The following is a 16052-nucleotide window of genomic DNA, read 5'->3' on the forward strand; positions in this document are numbered from 1 at the left end:
ATGAAGAAAGACTGGATGAACTGGGCTTGTACTCGTTGGAATTTAGAAGATTGAGGGGGGATCTGATTGAAACGTATAAGATCCTAAAGGGATTGGACAGGCTAGATGCAAGAAGATTGTTCCCGATGTTGGGGAGGTCCAGAACGAGGGGTCACAGTTTGAGGATAGAGGGGAAGCCTTTTAGGACCGCGATTAGGAAAAACTTCTTCACACAGAGAGTGGTGAATCTGTGGAATTCTCTGCCACAGGAAACAGTTGAGGCCAGTTCATTGGCTATATTTAAGAGGGAGTTAGATATGGCCCTTGTGGCTACGGGGGTCAGGGGATATGGAGGGAAGGCTGGGGCGGAGTTCTGAGTTGGATGATCAGCCATGATCATAATAAATGGCGGTGCAGGCTCGAAGGGCCGAATGGCCTACTCCTGCACCTATTTTCTATGTTTCTATGTTCTATGTAACAGTGGAATTCTTTGCCACAAGCAGCTGTGGAGGCAAGTCTTTATGTACAGTATATTCAAGGCAGAGGTTGATTGGTCGGGCATGAAAGAATAGGGGGAGGAGGAAGAGGTTGGGGCTGAGAGGGAAAATTGGATCAGATATGGTGCAGCAGACTCAGTGGGCCAAATGGCGTAGTTCTGCTCCTTTATTTTATGGGCTTACGGTCTTATAAAAGTTGTCCCACATGTTCCTTTTAAATCTGTTCAACCCAGGTAAGTGTGAAGTGGTTCATTTTGGTAGGTCAAATACGATGGCAGAATATAGTACTAATGGTAAGACTCTTGGCAGTGTGAGGATCAGAGGGATCTTGGGGTCCGAGTCCATAGGACGCTCAAAGCAGCTGTGCAGGTTGACTCTGTGGTTAGGAAGGCATACATCAATTTGCCTTCATCAATCGTGGAATTGAATTTAGGAGCCAAGAGGTAATGTTGCAGCTATTTGGGACCCTAGTCAAACCCTACTTGGAGTACTGTGCTCAGTTCTGGTTGCCCCACTACAGGAAGGATGTGGAAGCCATAGAAAGGGTGCAGAGGAGATTTACAAGGATGTTGCCTGGCTTGGGGAGCATGCCTTATGAAAACAGGTTGAGTGAACTCAGCCTTTTCACCTTGGAGCGACGGAGGATGAGAGGTGAACTGATAGAAGTGTATAAGATGATGAGAGGCATTGACCATGTGGATAGTCAGAGGCTTTTTCCCAGGGCTGAAATGGTTGCCACAAGAGGACAGAGGTTTAAGGTGCTGGGGCGAAGGTACAGAGGAAATGTCAGGGTTAAGTTTTTTACTCAGAGAGTGGTGAGTGCATGGAATGGGCTGCTGGCAACCATGGTGGAGGCAGATACGATAGGGTCTTTTAAGAGACTTTTGGATAGGTAGATGAAGCTTAGAAAAATAGAGGGCTATGGGTAAGTCTAGTAATTTCTAAGGTAGAGACATGTTCTGCACAACTTTGTGGGCCAAAGGGCCTGTATTGTGCTGTAGGTTTTCTATGTTCTATCTTTCCTGTCTCACCCTACACCTGCATGCTCAGTATATTGCCAGGGAATTCCATGGAAATCAAGTGATGGATGGGAAAGGCAGAAGTGCCAACATTCAGTAGCACATCCTAGACTTAGCAATTCCTCACCTGCTGAGAATGCTGGAAGCGGCCAGTCCCAGCCGTCCGCGGGCAGCTCAGACTGTCCTGGAAGCGGCCGGTCGCAGCTGTCCGCGGGCAGCTCAGACTGTCCTTAAGCCCCCAATTGCTGATATCCTGTGTGCTGTCATATCCTTTTGCAGTTTTGTTTGGGCCCCTGTATAACGCACTCTGGGATATAGATGGTAGAAAATGTGATTTAATTAAAAATGTAGACTCAGTGCTCCCACTGTTCGGTAATACTCACTGTCCAATAGGAAGTAAATGGACTCCAGGAAGATATTTACACCAATATACAGGATTTATTGCTTCACATAAAGCACTCTGGCTGAAGTGGTAAACAGTGTGGAAAGACTTTGTGATAGATACAATGCAACACAGCCAAAATACCCTCACTCACAGAAACACCTGCCAAATGTGTAATGAAATAAAGCAGGCCTTGAATAAATAGCAAAATAGAGAAATGCAAATACAGACTGACAGTCTACTAGGAATATTTCATTTACTGGTCTGTACTGGAGTTAATGTGCCTAAACTACAGTAGATCGGTAACGCTGCTGTCCAGGCATGTGCACAGCTCCCAGGTTTGTTGCATCTGAGCTTCTGAAAATGGTCCAGTTATTTATGAATAATCTCCATAAGACTCGAGCTAAAGGGTATGAAACACTGCAAAAACTGATCAAAGCAGGTGGATTTTAATGAACATTTTGCAGAAACACTTTATCACATTTATTCAAATGTTGCTGGTAGTTTTGTTTTTTTTAAAAAATTCTGCCTGAGGGCAATTAGGACCCTCATGCTGAGTTTTCCAGAATAGATCTAGTTGGAGGTTTTATCACAGGGGCTGATACAGGAGCAGGATATAAATGTTTCATGTATCTTAAATGGTATATCCCCTTGTGCAACAGAATAACACTAAGCAAATGGCTGTAAATAAATTACTGTAAGGAGATTTATCAGAAGCTGCAAATGATTTAATTTAAAAGCAGACCACAGTGTTGTGGAAGAATTTAAACTAAACTCAAAACTAACAAAACCAGTTCCTTCCAGTGGTGAAGACTGATCAGAGTTAAACACAATTTTTGGTGATTTTGCTGTTGTTTGGCGAAATGGCCAGGCCCAAATTCTCCACCACACTCTGCAGATGCTGCTTGTCCAGTATTTTCCTCTTCTTGTAAATGTTCAGAACCTACTTCAATGTTGTTTTGGGAAATGTGAAGAATGTTATGATTGTACTGAGAGAGAATCTGGCTGTGGATTCCAGATGAAGCAGAATTAATCTTCCACATCAGTTCACTGGGTTTCATTCAGCCACAGTTTCTCGTGAGGACATGGAGGATTATAAAAGAACTACAGCAGTTATCAGAGCATGTCCTAACAAGGGTTAAAAGGCAGTAACCACAGGGAGAGTCGGTACACCAGGGGCTGGTAATTAGTAAGGATAAAGTGCAAATTCTATTGAAGAGCAGCATTTGAAAGACAGAAGCCTGGTTAATGTTTGGGGCTGGTAATTAGTTAGGATAAAGTGCAAGTTCTATTGAAGAGCAGCATTTGAAAGACAGAAGCCTGGTTAATGTTTGGGCCGGAGTCTGACAGACCTGCATTTAATAAGCAAGAGATTTCCCAACTCATTGCTTTCCTTTCTCCTGATCTAAGCAGCCTTTAGTACCCAATCCTGCTGCATTTATGGCAAAACCTAAGGAGTTCAATGCCTACTTGTGCGATTTCAGCTAGCTAGCATACGTTCAATAGGAATCTGTGGAATCCAGGATTCATACATTTACTGAAGACATACAGAGCCCACAGCTCACTGCTATACAATGAGCTTCCGGATCCTTCCTCACAGTTAGTTCACCCTCAACCCCACAAATTTCCCATGTTGATTCACTGAAGATAACTGAGACTGCTGTTAATCATAAATGGGTTGATGCGCACTGCTAGGAATGAAGACAGTACCCATTTTGTGGAACGGCAGCTGGATTATTCTCAACACAGAAGGGCTGGCCTGAGCTTGCAGCTTTAATGAGACTGCTTTAAAATCTAGTTTAGATACCATTGCCCTGTGTAAGTTCTAAAGTTCAGCCACTCAAACAGGAATTCTTTTAGTAGTCAGTTCAAGAGTTGCATTGCCTTCCTAATCACACTGCTATAATGCAACATGGAAAAAATTACATCAAACATTGTCACAAGTGTGTTTACAACAGAGTTTCAAAAGTCAGGCACTTAAAGTTTCAAGAGTTAAGCTTCAAATGTGAGGATAGTCAGTACCCCTAGGGACTGTACCCAGGGAGAGTTGATACCTCTACTGACTGTACCCCTGAGAGAGGTGGTACATCACAGACTGTACCCTGGGGAGAATCAGTACACCAGGGGCTGTACATTGTGGAGAATTGGTACATCAGGGTCAATACTGGGGACTGTGTTACGTCAGAGTGCATAGGGTCATGGGAACAATCGTTGGAGTGCTTAAGCTCTGACGTTCAATATTCAAAGTTCTGTATTTCAGGTATCATTCGTTAACTGTGAACATCCCAGTACGCATGGTGCTGTTTGATGAGCTGCTGTGAGAAGTAAAACTTCGAGAGGCACTGCTGGCTAAAATAACGTTGAGATGAATGTTCCTCCAAGGCCTGTAGCTCCAGAAAGTCTATGTCTCGAGACCGTGGGGATTCGGGTGATCAGACAATCTCCACAGAACAGTACTCAAATTCAACCTGATCAGAAGTTCTCTCTTTCAATATACAAGAATAATTTTTACAGGAATAACAGTTCTTAAGATTTATGTAAACTGTACAGGCACACGTGGCCACTAGGGAGGGTATTAGTGCTGCAAAATGCTTTATATTTCAGGCACTCAGTGAATTTACAAATAGTGCAACATTTCTTTTGTTGAGATACTTATTCTAGCCGAGCAGACTTTGAATTTGTTTAGACTGGGCCCCAGATTTAAACCTTGTGCTCAAACCACTATCCAACGCTTAACACTGGGGTGTCAGGTTAGACGAAAAGGAGGCAGGTTATGTTTACAATTGTTACTTCAGCGGATTTATAGAACACCCGAGGGACATCCTATCTTTACAGTAAGTGGTTTCTTCTTCATCCTCTGTGCAAATATCTAAGATAATTATTTTCATGGGTCCTCAGTTTCAGTTTGATTAGATTTAGCTTTTGGCCTTTGGTGTCAAGTGTCCATCACCCTGGGATCGTCAGTCTTCATTGGCCAGGGTTTCCGTAGAAGGCCACATTTTGGCACCAGTTAGCAGGAATTTGCTTAGTGGCGTTCCCAGAATGCTCTGTCGACAGAGATTCCCAATGGGAGAGAAGGGAAAGGATGAGGAGAAATAGTCTGGTGTCCCTGGTGTTTCGGTGAAATCCTCAGCCCGGAAGTACATCCTGCATTTGTCCTGTGGAGCGTCTGAGAGCAGGGGTTCACTGCTGTACTGCCGAAGGCGTTGCTGGAGTGCTTCAATGTCGTTAGCCAGTACTGAGATCTGGTGAAAAGCACTGATGAAGCCTCCATTGGTGATCTGAGCCTCAGGAATCCAGCGGAGGTAACACTGCCTCCACAGCTGAGTATGTGGGCTGCTGAGGTACGGCAAGAGCAGTCCGTGCAGGTCCAAGGGCTTTGAGAGCCAGTCCCTGAAGTAGCGTTCCATGTGTCGATCGTGGCTCTCGTTCAGCTCTGCCAAGTCAAGATTTGGTCTTTGTATCGTCGAGTTCTTGCGTGGGAAGAAATCAGGCTGGTCACTCAGTCGTCCATTCTTCACAGTGTACACAGAGTAGATGGAGGATGAAGAACTTTTCTGATAAGAATTAAGCATAAAATAAAAAGTTACTCATCTGCATTCCTGCAGTGAGCAGTGGAGAGGAATGTGATTCCCCTTCCAATCTCACTCACTCCTCCTGCCTCCCACCTTGTGCAAATGACCTTCTCCATATCTCCCCACCTTTAGTCTGCAGACTGAATCCACTCACCTCTCTCACCAACTACCTCCAGAACCCACAGCGGTGGTGAACCCATGGCATGCAAAAATTTTGTCGGCACACAGCATGCAGTGACGCCCCTTGATTTTCTTTAAACCCCCACCCATAATACAAAGCTATCTAATGATTATCTTTCCTGCCAAAGAAGCAGTGGATTACTCTTCTACATTTCGAGAGTGTTGAGATATGTCCCATGCTGGTTTGACGCCAGCTAGGCAGTTGGAGAGTACTTGACGTTGGATGATACGTTTTGAAATCCTCATAGACACATCAGTATTTGGACAGTAAACTGTTATAACAAAAATACTATTTAGGAATCACATTACTTTATCAATTGTCTTTTTAAAAGATTAATAATTTTTGAACAGATTTTCTAAAATGCTTAATTTATTTCTGTCTTCGTTATACTTTTATTAATAGTAATACAATTAATATAGATAATTAACCAACAGTGTTCATCTTTTTTCCTTAAAAAAGGCCATAATTGTTGTTACTAATTCATTGACCAACTATCATCCCTGTTCAAAATCACAAAATACCTTTTTTTAGAAGATTAATGCCAATTTGGGCAGACGAAGAGATTCACCACTACTTGCCTAGGGTACACTTACACAGAACATAGAATAGTACAGCACAGCACAGGCCCTTCGGCCCACAATGTTGTGCCGACGCTCAAACCCGGCCTCCCATATAAGCCCAACCTTAGATTCCTCCATATACTTGTCTAGTAGTCTCTTAAACTTCACTAGTGTATCTGCCTCCACCACTGACTCAGGCAGTGCATTCCACGCACCAACCACTCTCTGAGTAAAAAACCTTCCTCTAATATCCCCCTTGAACTTCCCACCTCTTACCTTAAAGCCATGTCCTCTTGTATTGAGCAGTGGTGCCCTGGGGAAGAGGCGCTGGCTATCCACTCTATCTATTCCTCTTATTATCTTGTACATCTCTATCATGTCTCCTCTCATCCTCCTTCTCTCCAAAGAGTAAAGCCCTAGCTCCCTTAATCTCTGATCATAATGCATACTTTCTAAACCAGGCAGCATCCTGGTAAATCTCCTCTGTACCCTTTCCAATGCTTCCACATTCTTCCTATAGTGAGGCGACCAGAACTGGACACAGTACTCCAAGTGTGGCCTAACCAGAGTTTTATAGAGCTGCATCATTACATCGCGCCTCTTAAACTCTATCCCTTGATTTATGAAAGCTAACACCCCATAAGCTTTCTTAACTACCCTATCCACCTGTGAGGCAACTTTCAGGGATCTGTGGACATGTACCCCATGTACTTGGTCAGGTCTTGGGGATTTTTTAAACTTAATATGCCTCTTCTACAATGGGGCTAGTTTTGTGAACCGTCTGGTATCTTCCAAAACATTCCTATTCTTTCCCTTTAGTTCCTCAGCTTCCGTAATTTCCACAATAAATACAGAGTAGAAATATTCCTTTTACAGCTTGCCATTGCCATCTCCTTTTCCTCCTGACAGCCACATTGTTTCCCTTTTACTCATAATAGAACTTACCAATCTCTTAGAGATCTCCTTTATCTGATCTGCTAAAGCCAACTCCAATCTTCTTTTTGCCTTCCTACTATCTCTCATAAGCGTACTCCTATACCTCTTAAACACGTCAAGGAATTTGCTTGATCTAGGTTGTGTAAATCTGAAATATGCCTCTTTTTCTTGACCTGAGTCTCCATACCCCGCCTCACCCTATGTTTCTAATCTTGTCAGCTTTGCACTTCACTTTAAAGGAACATGCTGACCAGTAATTTCTCACAAAGCACCTGAGCTCTTGGAGTGTCTCGAATATTTTGATTATTTATGTTTTGATAGCCTTTAGTTGGTAAACCACCTCTTGTCAGGGGTGATACTCAAACAACATTAACGCTGAGGCACACAGGGCAGGAACTACAAGCTTGGTCAAAGAGGAAGGGTTCAAGAAGTGTCTACAAGAAGGAGAAGCCAAGAGGTTTAGGGAGGGAATCACTGTGGAGCTGGTGACCGACGGCCTGTCCATTGAGGGTGGAGCAAGGGTCACAGAGGCAGCAGCACATGGGATTTGGAAAGGGTGAGAATTAAAAATCAAATCAGTCATTAAGCAAAGGTAAGTGTTCATCAGTAATTCCAGGGCTAACAGAGGAAGGAGCAGGAGCAGGCTTCTGAGCAACATTCAGGTTGAGCACACATGCAAGTAACAGAAACTCAGACACAGATTTAGGCATCAGATGAACAGAACACAGTAACACTGCGGATGGAGGTAGAGCCATTGTTATAAGTTGTCTTTGGGGTCTGAGTGATACCAAAAATGGGAAAATATGTTTGTCTAAACAGCTGATCAACTACATTGAACAAAAAGAAATCCTCCCCAGGATGTATGGAAGGAGCATCCAGAGCTGAGAAGTGATCTCTCAGAAACCACATGAGAAGGCAACAACTCGCAGGCTCTCTCACCTTGGCTCTCTTGAAGGATTTGATTGTCCCATTCTGCACACAGCTGACACTTTTGCCGACGTACAGAGGGTTGTTGAAGAGAGTCAGATCCTTGGCCGTGAACTGCAGAGACCAGTTCCACACAGAAGGAAACTCAAGGTTCTTCCCTTCACCCTGAAGATTCCCATTTGCAGCAAAATCCTGCCAAGAAAGAGAATAAATTTCGCAATTGCTGCACATCTAGCACAATTCAAAATATAAATATTTGATATTCTGACTGAGGCAATCATCAAGTTTTCCAGTGAAAGGGGAGGGGCACTTGACAGTATCTTCAGAAATGAAACCAGGTAGGTGTTAGAGCTGTCAGTGGGGAGTACGACTGATCATAATTCTGTGGGGTTCCACACAGTTACAGCAAGGTGAAGGTGCTTCTCAAGTTTTGGTCCTAACCTGGGGGAAGGCTCACCTTGACAGTGAAAGAGACGATTAGGAGCAGAAACTTGTGCGTGAGACACCATCTGACAAATAGCAGTCATTTAAAAAGGTTTCAGGGCCAGAATTTTCTGCAATGGGTGAAAAGCAGAAAATGCAAAAGTAGGCAACCTTGGATGACAATGAAAGGTTGAGTGGGCTTGGAGCGGAGGAGGCTGAGAGGCAACTTGATAGAGAATTACTAGATATTAGAGGCATGGATGGAGTGGACAGCAAAGACTTTTCCCAGGGTGGCAACAGCTAATATGAGGGAGCATAATTTTAAGGTGATTGAAGTAAAGTATAGGAGAATGTCAGGTAAGCTTTTCACTCAGAGTGGTGGAACATCCTGCCAGGGGTGGTGGTAGGGGCAGATACACTGGGGCATTTAAGAGCCTCTAGGTATACACAGCAATGATAAAAAAAAAATGAAGGACTATATAGGAGGGCGGGGGGGGACGGTACTGCCTCTGTGGTGCCTTCAGCTTTACAGTCAGTGGACAGGCTGTCAGTCACCAGTTCCACAGTGATTCCCTCCCCGTGTGGGGATGAGGAGATCAGCCATGATAGAATGGCAGAGCAGACTCGATGGGCCAGATAGTCTAAATCGGCTCCAGTCATATGGTGAGATTGATCTTAAAGTAGGTTAAAAGGTGAGCACAACATCATGGGCCAAACGGCCTGTACTGTGACATAATGTTGTATGCTCCACCCCCTAATGCCTGTGGGTAGTCACTAGGCCTCTGGAACTGCATTTCAGTCAACATCTCCCAGGAGTACTGTTATCTCAACAACAGTGTGGACCTGAAGGAAAGTTTCACTGGGACACCCAAGATGAAGGAAAACCCAGTTCACGCACCTGGCTCTGCTGCATCCGTTGGTGTTGGCTGTTGAAAAGGAAGGTCCCAAACAGGGGTATCCTCGAGCTGTCATATAACACCGTCAGGTAGGTCTCAGTGAACTCAAAGGCAGCTGGGAACTGCTGCAGTAACTGCCACACACAATCCAGGAAGAGCAAGAAGAGCGGACACTGTTGGTACATAAAGAACTTGACACAGTTGCACTGTTAAAGGAGAACAGCAACAATTGACCGTCTCACCCCAAATCTCAAAGTGTCGGGAGCGGTGTCACAACAACATCAGTAGGACTAAGTGAACTCCAAGAAGGTAAGACAAGGGCACACACACCAGTCATCATTGAGGGGTCAGAAGCGGAAAAGGTGAGCAGCTTTAAGTTCCTGGGCATCAACATCTCTGAGGATCTATCCTGAGCCCAGCATATTGATGCAATCACAAAGAAAGCATAACAGCAGCTATATTTCATATGTGAGATCCTGAACGTCACCGAAGACTCTAGTAAATTTCTACAGATGTACCATGGAGAGCATTCCGACTGACTGCATCCTCACTTGGTATGGAGGATCAGAAAAAGCTGCAGAGGGTCGAAAACTCACCCAGCTCCATCATAGTCATAGTCAGACTTTATTGATCCCGAGGGAAATTGGTTTTCGTTACAGTTGCACCATAAATAATAAATAGTAATAAAACCATAAATAGTTAAATAGTAATATGTAAATTATGCCAGTAAATTATGAAATAAGTCCAGGACCAGTCTATTGGCTCAGGGTGTCTGACCCTCCAAGGGAGGAGTTGTAAAGTTTGATGGCCACAGGCAGGAATGACTTCCTACGACGCTCTGTGTTGCATCTCGGTGGAATGAGTCTCTGGCTGAATGTACTCCTGTGCCCAACCAGTACATTATGTAGTGGACGGGAGACATTGTCCAAGATGGCATGCAACTTAGACAGCATCCTCTTTTCAGACACCACCGTCAGAGAGTCCAGTTCCATCCCTACAACATCACTGGCCTTACGAATGAGTTTGTTGATTCTGTTGGTGTCTGCTACCCTCAGCCTGCTGCCCCAGCACACAACTACAAACATGATAGCACTGGCCACCACAGACTCGTAGAACATCCTCAGCATTGTCCGGCAGATGTTAAAGGATCATGAGCACTAATCTCCTCAGCATCAAGGCAAATTCAAAAGGAAGTGTTTCAAAAAGGTGGCATCCATTCATCATCAAATCCCTCACCATTCGCGACATGCCCTTTTCTTATTACAACCTTCAGCAAGGAGGTAAAGGAGACTCAAGACCCACAATTATTGTTTTAAGGAATAGTTCTCCTCCTTAGCCAGCAGATTCGTGAATGGTCCGCGATGCCTTATTGTTATTTTGTTCTAATTATAGATCTATTTACTTTTTTAGTGATTTTATGTCATGCACTGCACTGGCCTGCTGCCACAAAACAACCAATTTCACTATATGGTGATAAAACTGATTGAGTCTGAACCAAGGGCAAGTGTTCTTCAATCATTGATAATTTAATGAGTTTAATAAATCCAAAAGGAACACAACTTGAGGTCGATGTTTTGTGATTCTGGTGTTTTAAATGTGACAAAGTGGGAGGGATTAAAGGGGGTGTAGCATCACGAGTCACAGACTGCTAGTGAGGCTTTATAGATAGAACTGAGGTGTAAGAAAGGTGATGGGATTATATTATAGACCACCCCACAGTCTTCAGGATTTAGAGAAATAACAGATTGTTGCAAGAAACATAAGGTTGTTACAGGAGGTGTTAACTTTCCACATATTGACTGGGACTCCCATATTTAAAAGAGCTGGATGGGAAAGGGTTTGTCAAATATGTTGAGGAAAGTTTCCTTAATCAGTGTGTAGAAGTGCTAACTAGAAAGAGTGTGATATTCGACCCATCAGGGAATGAGACAGCGGTGGACAGAAGATTTTGTACAGGCTCCAGCTTGGTTTAAGATGGCACTGACGAAGCTCAGTAGCAAACAAAACTAACTACTTTATTACTCACACCTTTTCTGGTAAACATTCACTGCAATCAATAGCCTGCAACTTCCCTTTGGTGTTGAGATTTTGAACTGCCTGTACATTCTGGCATTTTTGTGGTGTGAACTGAAGTCTCAAAGGTGCAGAATGGTTGTGGTGTGGTGTTTATGGGCTGAATTGGGGCGGCTTAGCCCAGACATGAGCCAATGTTCGGCCACTGCTGGAGCAGACTTGGGGGCAACTCAGTGCAGCAGAGCTGAGGCGAAGAAGAGTTGAGGCGGAGCCCAGGCCCAAGAACGAAGAAAGACCTGAGGTTTGATCAGTTTGAGCGCCGGGCCGAATCAAAGCAGCAGGGCCAGGGTCCAAGAGTGGGCAATGAGCAACGAGCCAAGCTTTGGACGATTTAAGCAGCAGGCCAGTGTTGGAACAGCAGGGGGGTGGCGGAGTGATGGGCTTGTTCAGCTCGCTGTTTCGTCAGTTCTCTGCGCTGAATTGTTCTGCTCTGCCTGCAACTAATGGGCACCTGAATCGACTGTGCTGGTTTCATGGCTGTGGACTGACTTTCGTCAACTACAGTTCTGAATGCTTACTTTTATTGATCGCACAATTTGTTTTTTTTTCCTCTCTGTATGTTGAGTGTTTTTAAATGGGTTCTATTGGATTTTTTTTTTGTTTTGTGGCTGCCTGTGAGAAGACGAGTCTCAAGATTGTATATAGTATACAGACTTTGATAATAAATGTACTTTGAGCTTTGCATCTAGTGATCATAATGCCATTAGCTTCAAGGTAATTATGAAAAGGGATAGGTATGTGCCTCAGGTTGAGATTCTAAAATGGAGAAAGGCCAGTTTTGATGATATCAGAAAGGATCTAGCAAGTGTAGATTGGGAAATGCTGTTATCTGGAAAAGGTGTACTTTGTAAATGGGAGGCCTTCAAAAGTGAAATTTTGAGAGTACAAATCTTGTATGTGCCTGTGGGAATAAAAGACAATAACTGGTTTAGGGGACCTTGGTATTTGAGAGATATTGAGCCCCTGGTTAAGAAAAAGAAGGAGATGCACAGCAGGTATAGGCAGGCAGGAACAAACAAGGTACTTGAGTGTAAGAAATGCAAGAGAACACTTGAGGAAATCAGGAGGGTTAAAAGGTGTCATGAGGTTGCTCCTCATACTAGGTATGACTCTAAACTGCAAGCGGTGATGAGGCTCTGATTGGGGACTTTGAGAGCCTTGGGAAAAATGATTCATTGCTCCCACAGCTGCTCTGACCCGGAACGGTAGCATCTGCAAGGGTTCCTGCTCAGGATACGAGCGAAGGCCAACGGCAGATCCGGCAGGTTCAGTAACTGAACTTATAGTGGAGAAGGCGGATGAGCTAGGACCTCAAATGTCAACGGCTATAGTACAGGCGGATGAACGAAATGGCGAAGAGAAATGGCGATTTCTTTAGTTCGCCCAATGGTAGGCGTTGCTAGATACTAGGTTTCCGAGAATCTATTTGCTAAGAAAACCATGGTCAAACTCACAAAATGTATCTCACAACAACAGCATCAAGAGGATCTTCAAGACAATTCTGAAGATGCTTCGCTCGGTAGGGTTGATTCTGGTTAGCAGGGGATCCCCGACCGTCATCAAGCTACTGCTCATAAAATTCAAGTAACACACAAAGAAAATTATTGCTACTTGGAATGTAAGAACACTATATCAAGCAGGAAGATTGGACAATGTGGTAAATGAAATGGAAAGACTAAAGATTAACATCATGGGAATTAGCGAAGTTCTTCATTGGATAGGTGCTGGAACCTGTCAGAATAGAAATAAAACACTAATTTATTCTTCTGGAACATCCCATACTAATGGAGTAGGAATTCATATGGATGAAAACATGGCAAAAAGTGTTTTAGGACATTGGGCAATATCAGAAAGAGTGCTCCTTGTTAGATTCAGAGGACAACCATTTGATTTAGCGATTATACAGGTATATGCACCAACAACAGATGGAACAAATGAGGATATAGATAAATTCTATGAAGAGCTTGAACAAGCAAAGAATGGATGCAGATCTCAAGATATTGTCATGGGAGATCTAAATGCTAAAGTAGGACAAGGTTTCCATAGGAAAATTTGGACTAGGGGAAAGAAATGAAAGAGGTAAGAAATTGGTAGAATGGTGTAAGATGAATAATCAGGTCTTTATGAATACCTACTTTAAAAACCATCCAAGATGCTTGTGGAAAAGTCCAGGTAGTAACACTAGAAATCAAATTGGCTTTATTACTATTTCCGTGTGAAATCCGGAGAAAAACACACAGAGGGGGATCACAAAGCCGAGGAAAGAGGACCGGGTCGAGACAACAGAGACTTTTGGAGAAGAGGAGTTTGGTGGGTAATACTGTTCCGGCTGACCGGAAGTGCACTGAGAGAGGTAATCGTAAAGGAGTTCAGTGCTTACTGTTCTGGCTAACAACGGATGGTGCAATCCGGGGTATATTACGATGGAGGAACGTGTTTGCAGACTGGATATTGAACTTTATACTGTTGGACTTCGGCCACATTCCACCGAGATTCAACACTTGGCGGCACGGGAGGTCGTTCCTGCCTGTGGCCATCGAACGTGCAGCTCCTCCCGTGGAGGGTTAGACACCCTGAGCCAATAGACTGGTCCTGGACTTATTTTCCATCTGGCATAGTTTGCATTTTGGTGTTTTTAATTGTTGGGGTTTTTTGTATTGCTATATTTACGCTCTATTCTTGGTTGGTGCTGCTGTAACGAAACCAAATTTCCCTTGGGATTAATGAAGTATATCTATCTATCTATCTATAAACCAAAGATTTAGAAACTCAAATGACTCAATGCAAAACATATCCAGGTGCAGACTGTAACAGTGACCATAACCCAGTAGCATGTCATGTAAAAGTAAAACTTAAAAAACTAAAGAAGCAAAAACCTGAACAATCCCTTGACTACTTGCAATTAATTAAAGAAGAAAACTTAAGACAAAAATTTACAATTGAAGTAAGGAATAGACTTCAAAGTCTAGAAACAGAATCTATTGAAGATGATCTAAAGGATGCCTTGGTAGAATCAGCAAAGTCAGTGATTCCTAAAAGCACAAAGAATAAATGGATGACAGATGAAATCAAAAATCTAATGGAAGAAAGGAGACAGAAGAAAGCAAATCCTACAGGATATAAGTCCTTAGATAAAAAAGTTAAAAGCTTATGTCAAAAAGCCAAAGAAGAATGGTTAAAGCAGGAATGTGAGCAAATAGAAAGAATCCCTATTATATCAACAGATCAAGAATATCACTGGTAAAAAGCTCCTCTGTTCTTCAGGTGGATGTTTGAAAGCAAAGGACGGTACCATTATCATGGAAAAAGACGAGATTATGAACAGATGGCCTGAGTATATTCTTTTTACTTTATTGTCGCCAAATAATTGATACTAAAATGTACAATCATCATAGCGATATTTGATTCTGCGCATCCCGCTCTCTGGATTACAAATCGATAGTAAATATTAAAAATTTAATTTATAAATCATAAATAGAAAATACAAAAATGAAAAGCAAGTTAGTGCAAAAAAACCCGAGATGTAGGTCCGGATATTTGGAGGGATACGGCCCAGATCCGGTTCGGGATTTGTTCAGCAGTCTTATCACAGTTGGAAAGAAGCTGTTCCCAAATCTGGCCGTACGAGTCTTCAAGCTCCTGAGCCTTCTCCTGGAGGGAAGAGGGACGAAAAGTGTGTTGGCTGGGTGGGTCGTGTCCTTGATTATCCTGGCAGCACTGCTCCGACAGCGTGCAGTGTAAAATGAGTCCAAGGACGGAAGATTGGTTCGTGGCTCGATCATCTTCAAACAATTCAGGAATTGTTTGAAGACGATCGAGGCGAAAAACTAGAAATTAAGAAAAACATTGAAGGTCCAAGTATTTTAAAATCTGAAGTTTGTAATGCAGTACATAAGATGAAGAAAGGAGAGGCAGCAGGTCCTGATGAGTTAGTAATAGAACAAATAGAACAAAGTAAGATACAAGCTGAAATAGATAAAGAACAATGTGGTTTTCTGAAAGACAAAGGTACAAGAAACGCAATATTGATGTTAAGGATACTATCAGAACGAGCTATTCAAGTGCAAAAAGATTTGTTTGTTTTATCGACTACACAAAAGCATTTGATAAAGTGAAGCACAATAAGTTATTTGAAATATTACAGAAAACTCTAGATCTAGATTCAAAAGACCTCCACCTAATCAGAAATCTGTACTGGGAACAAACTGCCGCTGTAAGAACAGATGGAGAAGTGAGTCAGTTTACGAAAATCAAGAGAGGCGTTAGACAAGGGTGTGTTTTCTCCCCTGATTTATTTAATTTATTTAATGAAGCTGGGTGACATCAGATGGCAGGTGTAACATAGACATTAAAAGAAGAATAGGGATGGTAAAAGACACCTTTATGAGAGTGAAGAGTATACTGACCAATACTAAACTAGGCATGACAACCCACCTCAGAGTACTGAAATGTTACGTTTATCCAGTTATGTTATATGGCTCAGAATGTCGGACAATATCTAGTAACATGAGGAAACGAATTGAAGCAGCAGAGATGTGGTTTTTGAGGAGGATGCAAAGAATATCATGGATGAAACGAATATCTAACGAGGATGTCATGAACAG

The 16052-nt window shown here is 42.9% G+C and overlaps 1 protein-coding gene across 3 annotated transcripts in view; it reads right to left on the reverse strand.

Annotated features, from left to right (window-relative positions):
* Positions 1-1922: 1922 nt before the first annotated feature.
* Positions 1923-16052, reverse strand: part of mtmr10 (myotubularin related protein 10) — a 116514-nt gene continuing 102384 nt past the window's right edge. For all 3 annotated transcript variants that reach the window (XM_063071091.1, XM_063071090.1, XM_063071092.1), the window contains 3 exons: positions 9378-9548; positions 8069-8248; positions 1923-5434 (listed from right to left, as the gene is read on the reverse strand). In XM_063071091.1, coding sequence (XP_062927161.1) covers positions 4838-5434; positions 8069-8248; positions 9378-9548 — 948 coding nt within the window. In that variant the 3' untranslated portion in view covers positions 1923-4837. The remainder of the gene's footprint in view (positions 5435-8068; positions 8249-9377; positions 9549-16052) is intronic.

The sequence above is a fragment of the Mobula hypostoma genome, chromosome 18 (genome assembly GCF_963921235.1).
Source record: "Mobula hypostoma chromosome 18, sMobHyp1.1, whole genome shotgun sequence".
Classification (NCBI taxonomy): domain Eukaryota; kingdom Metazoa; phylum Chordata; class Chondrichthyes; order Myliobatiformes; family Myliobatidae; genus Mobula; species Mobula hypostoma.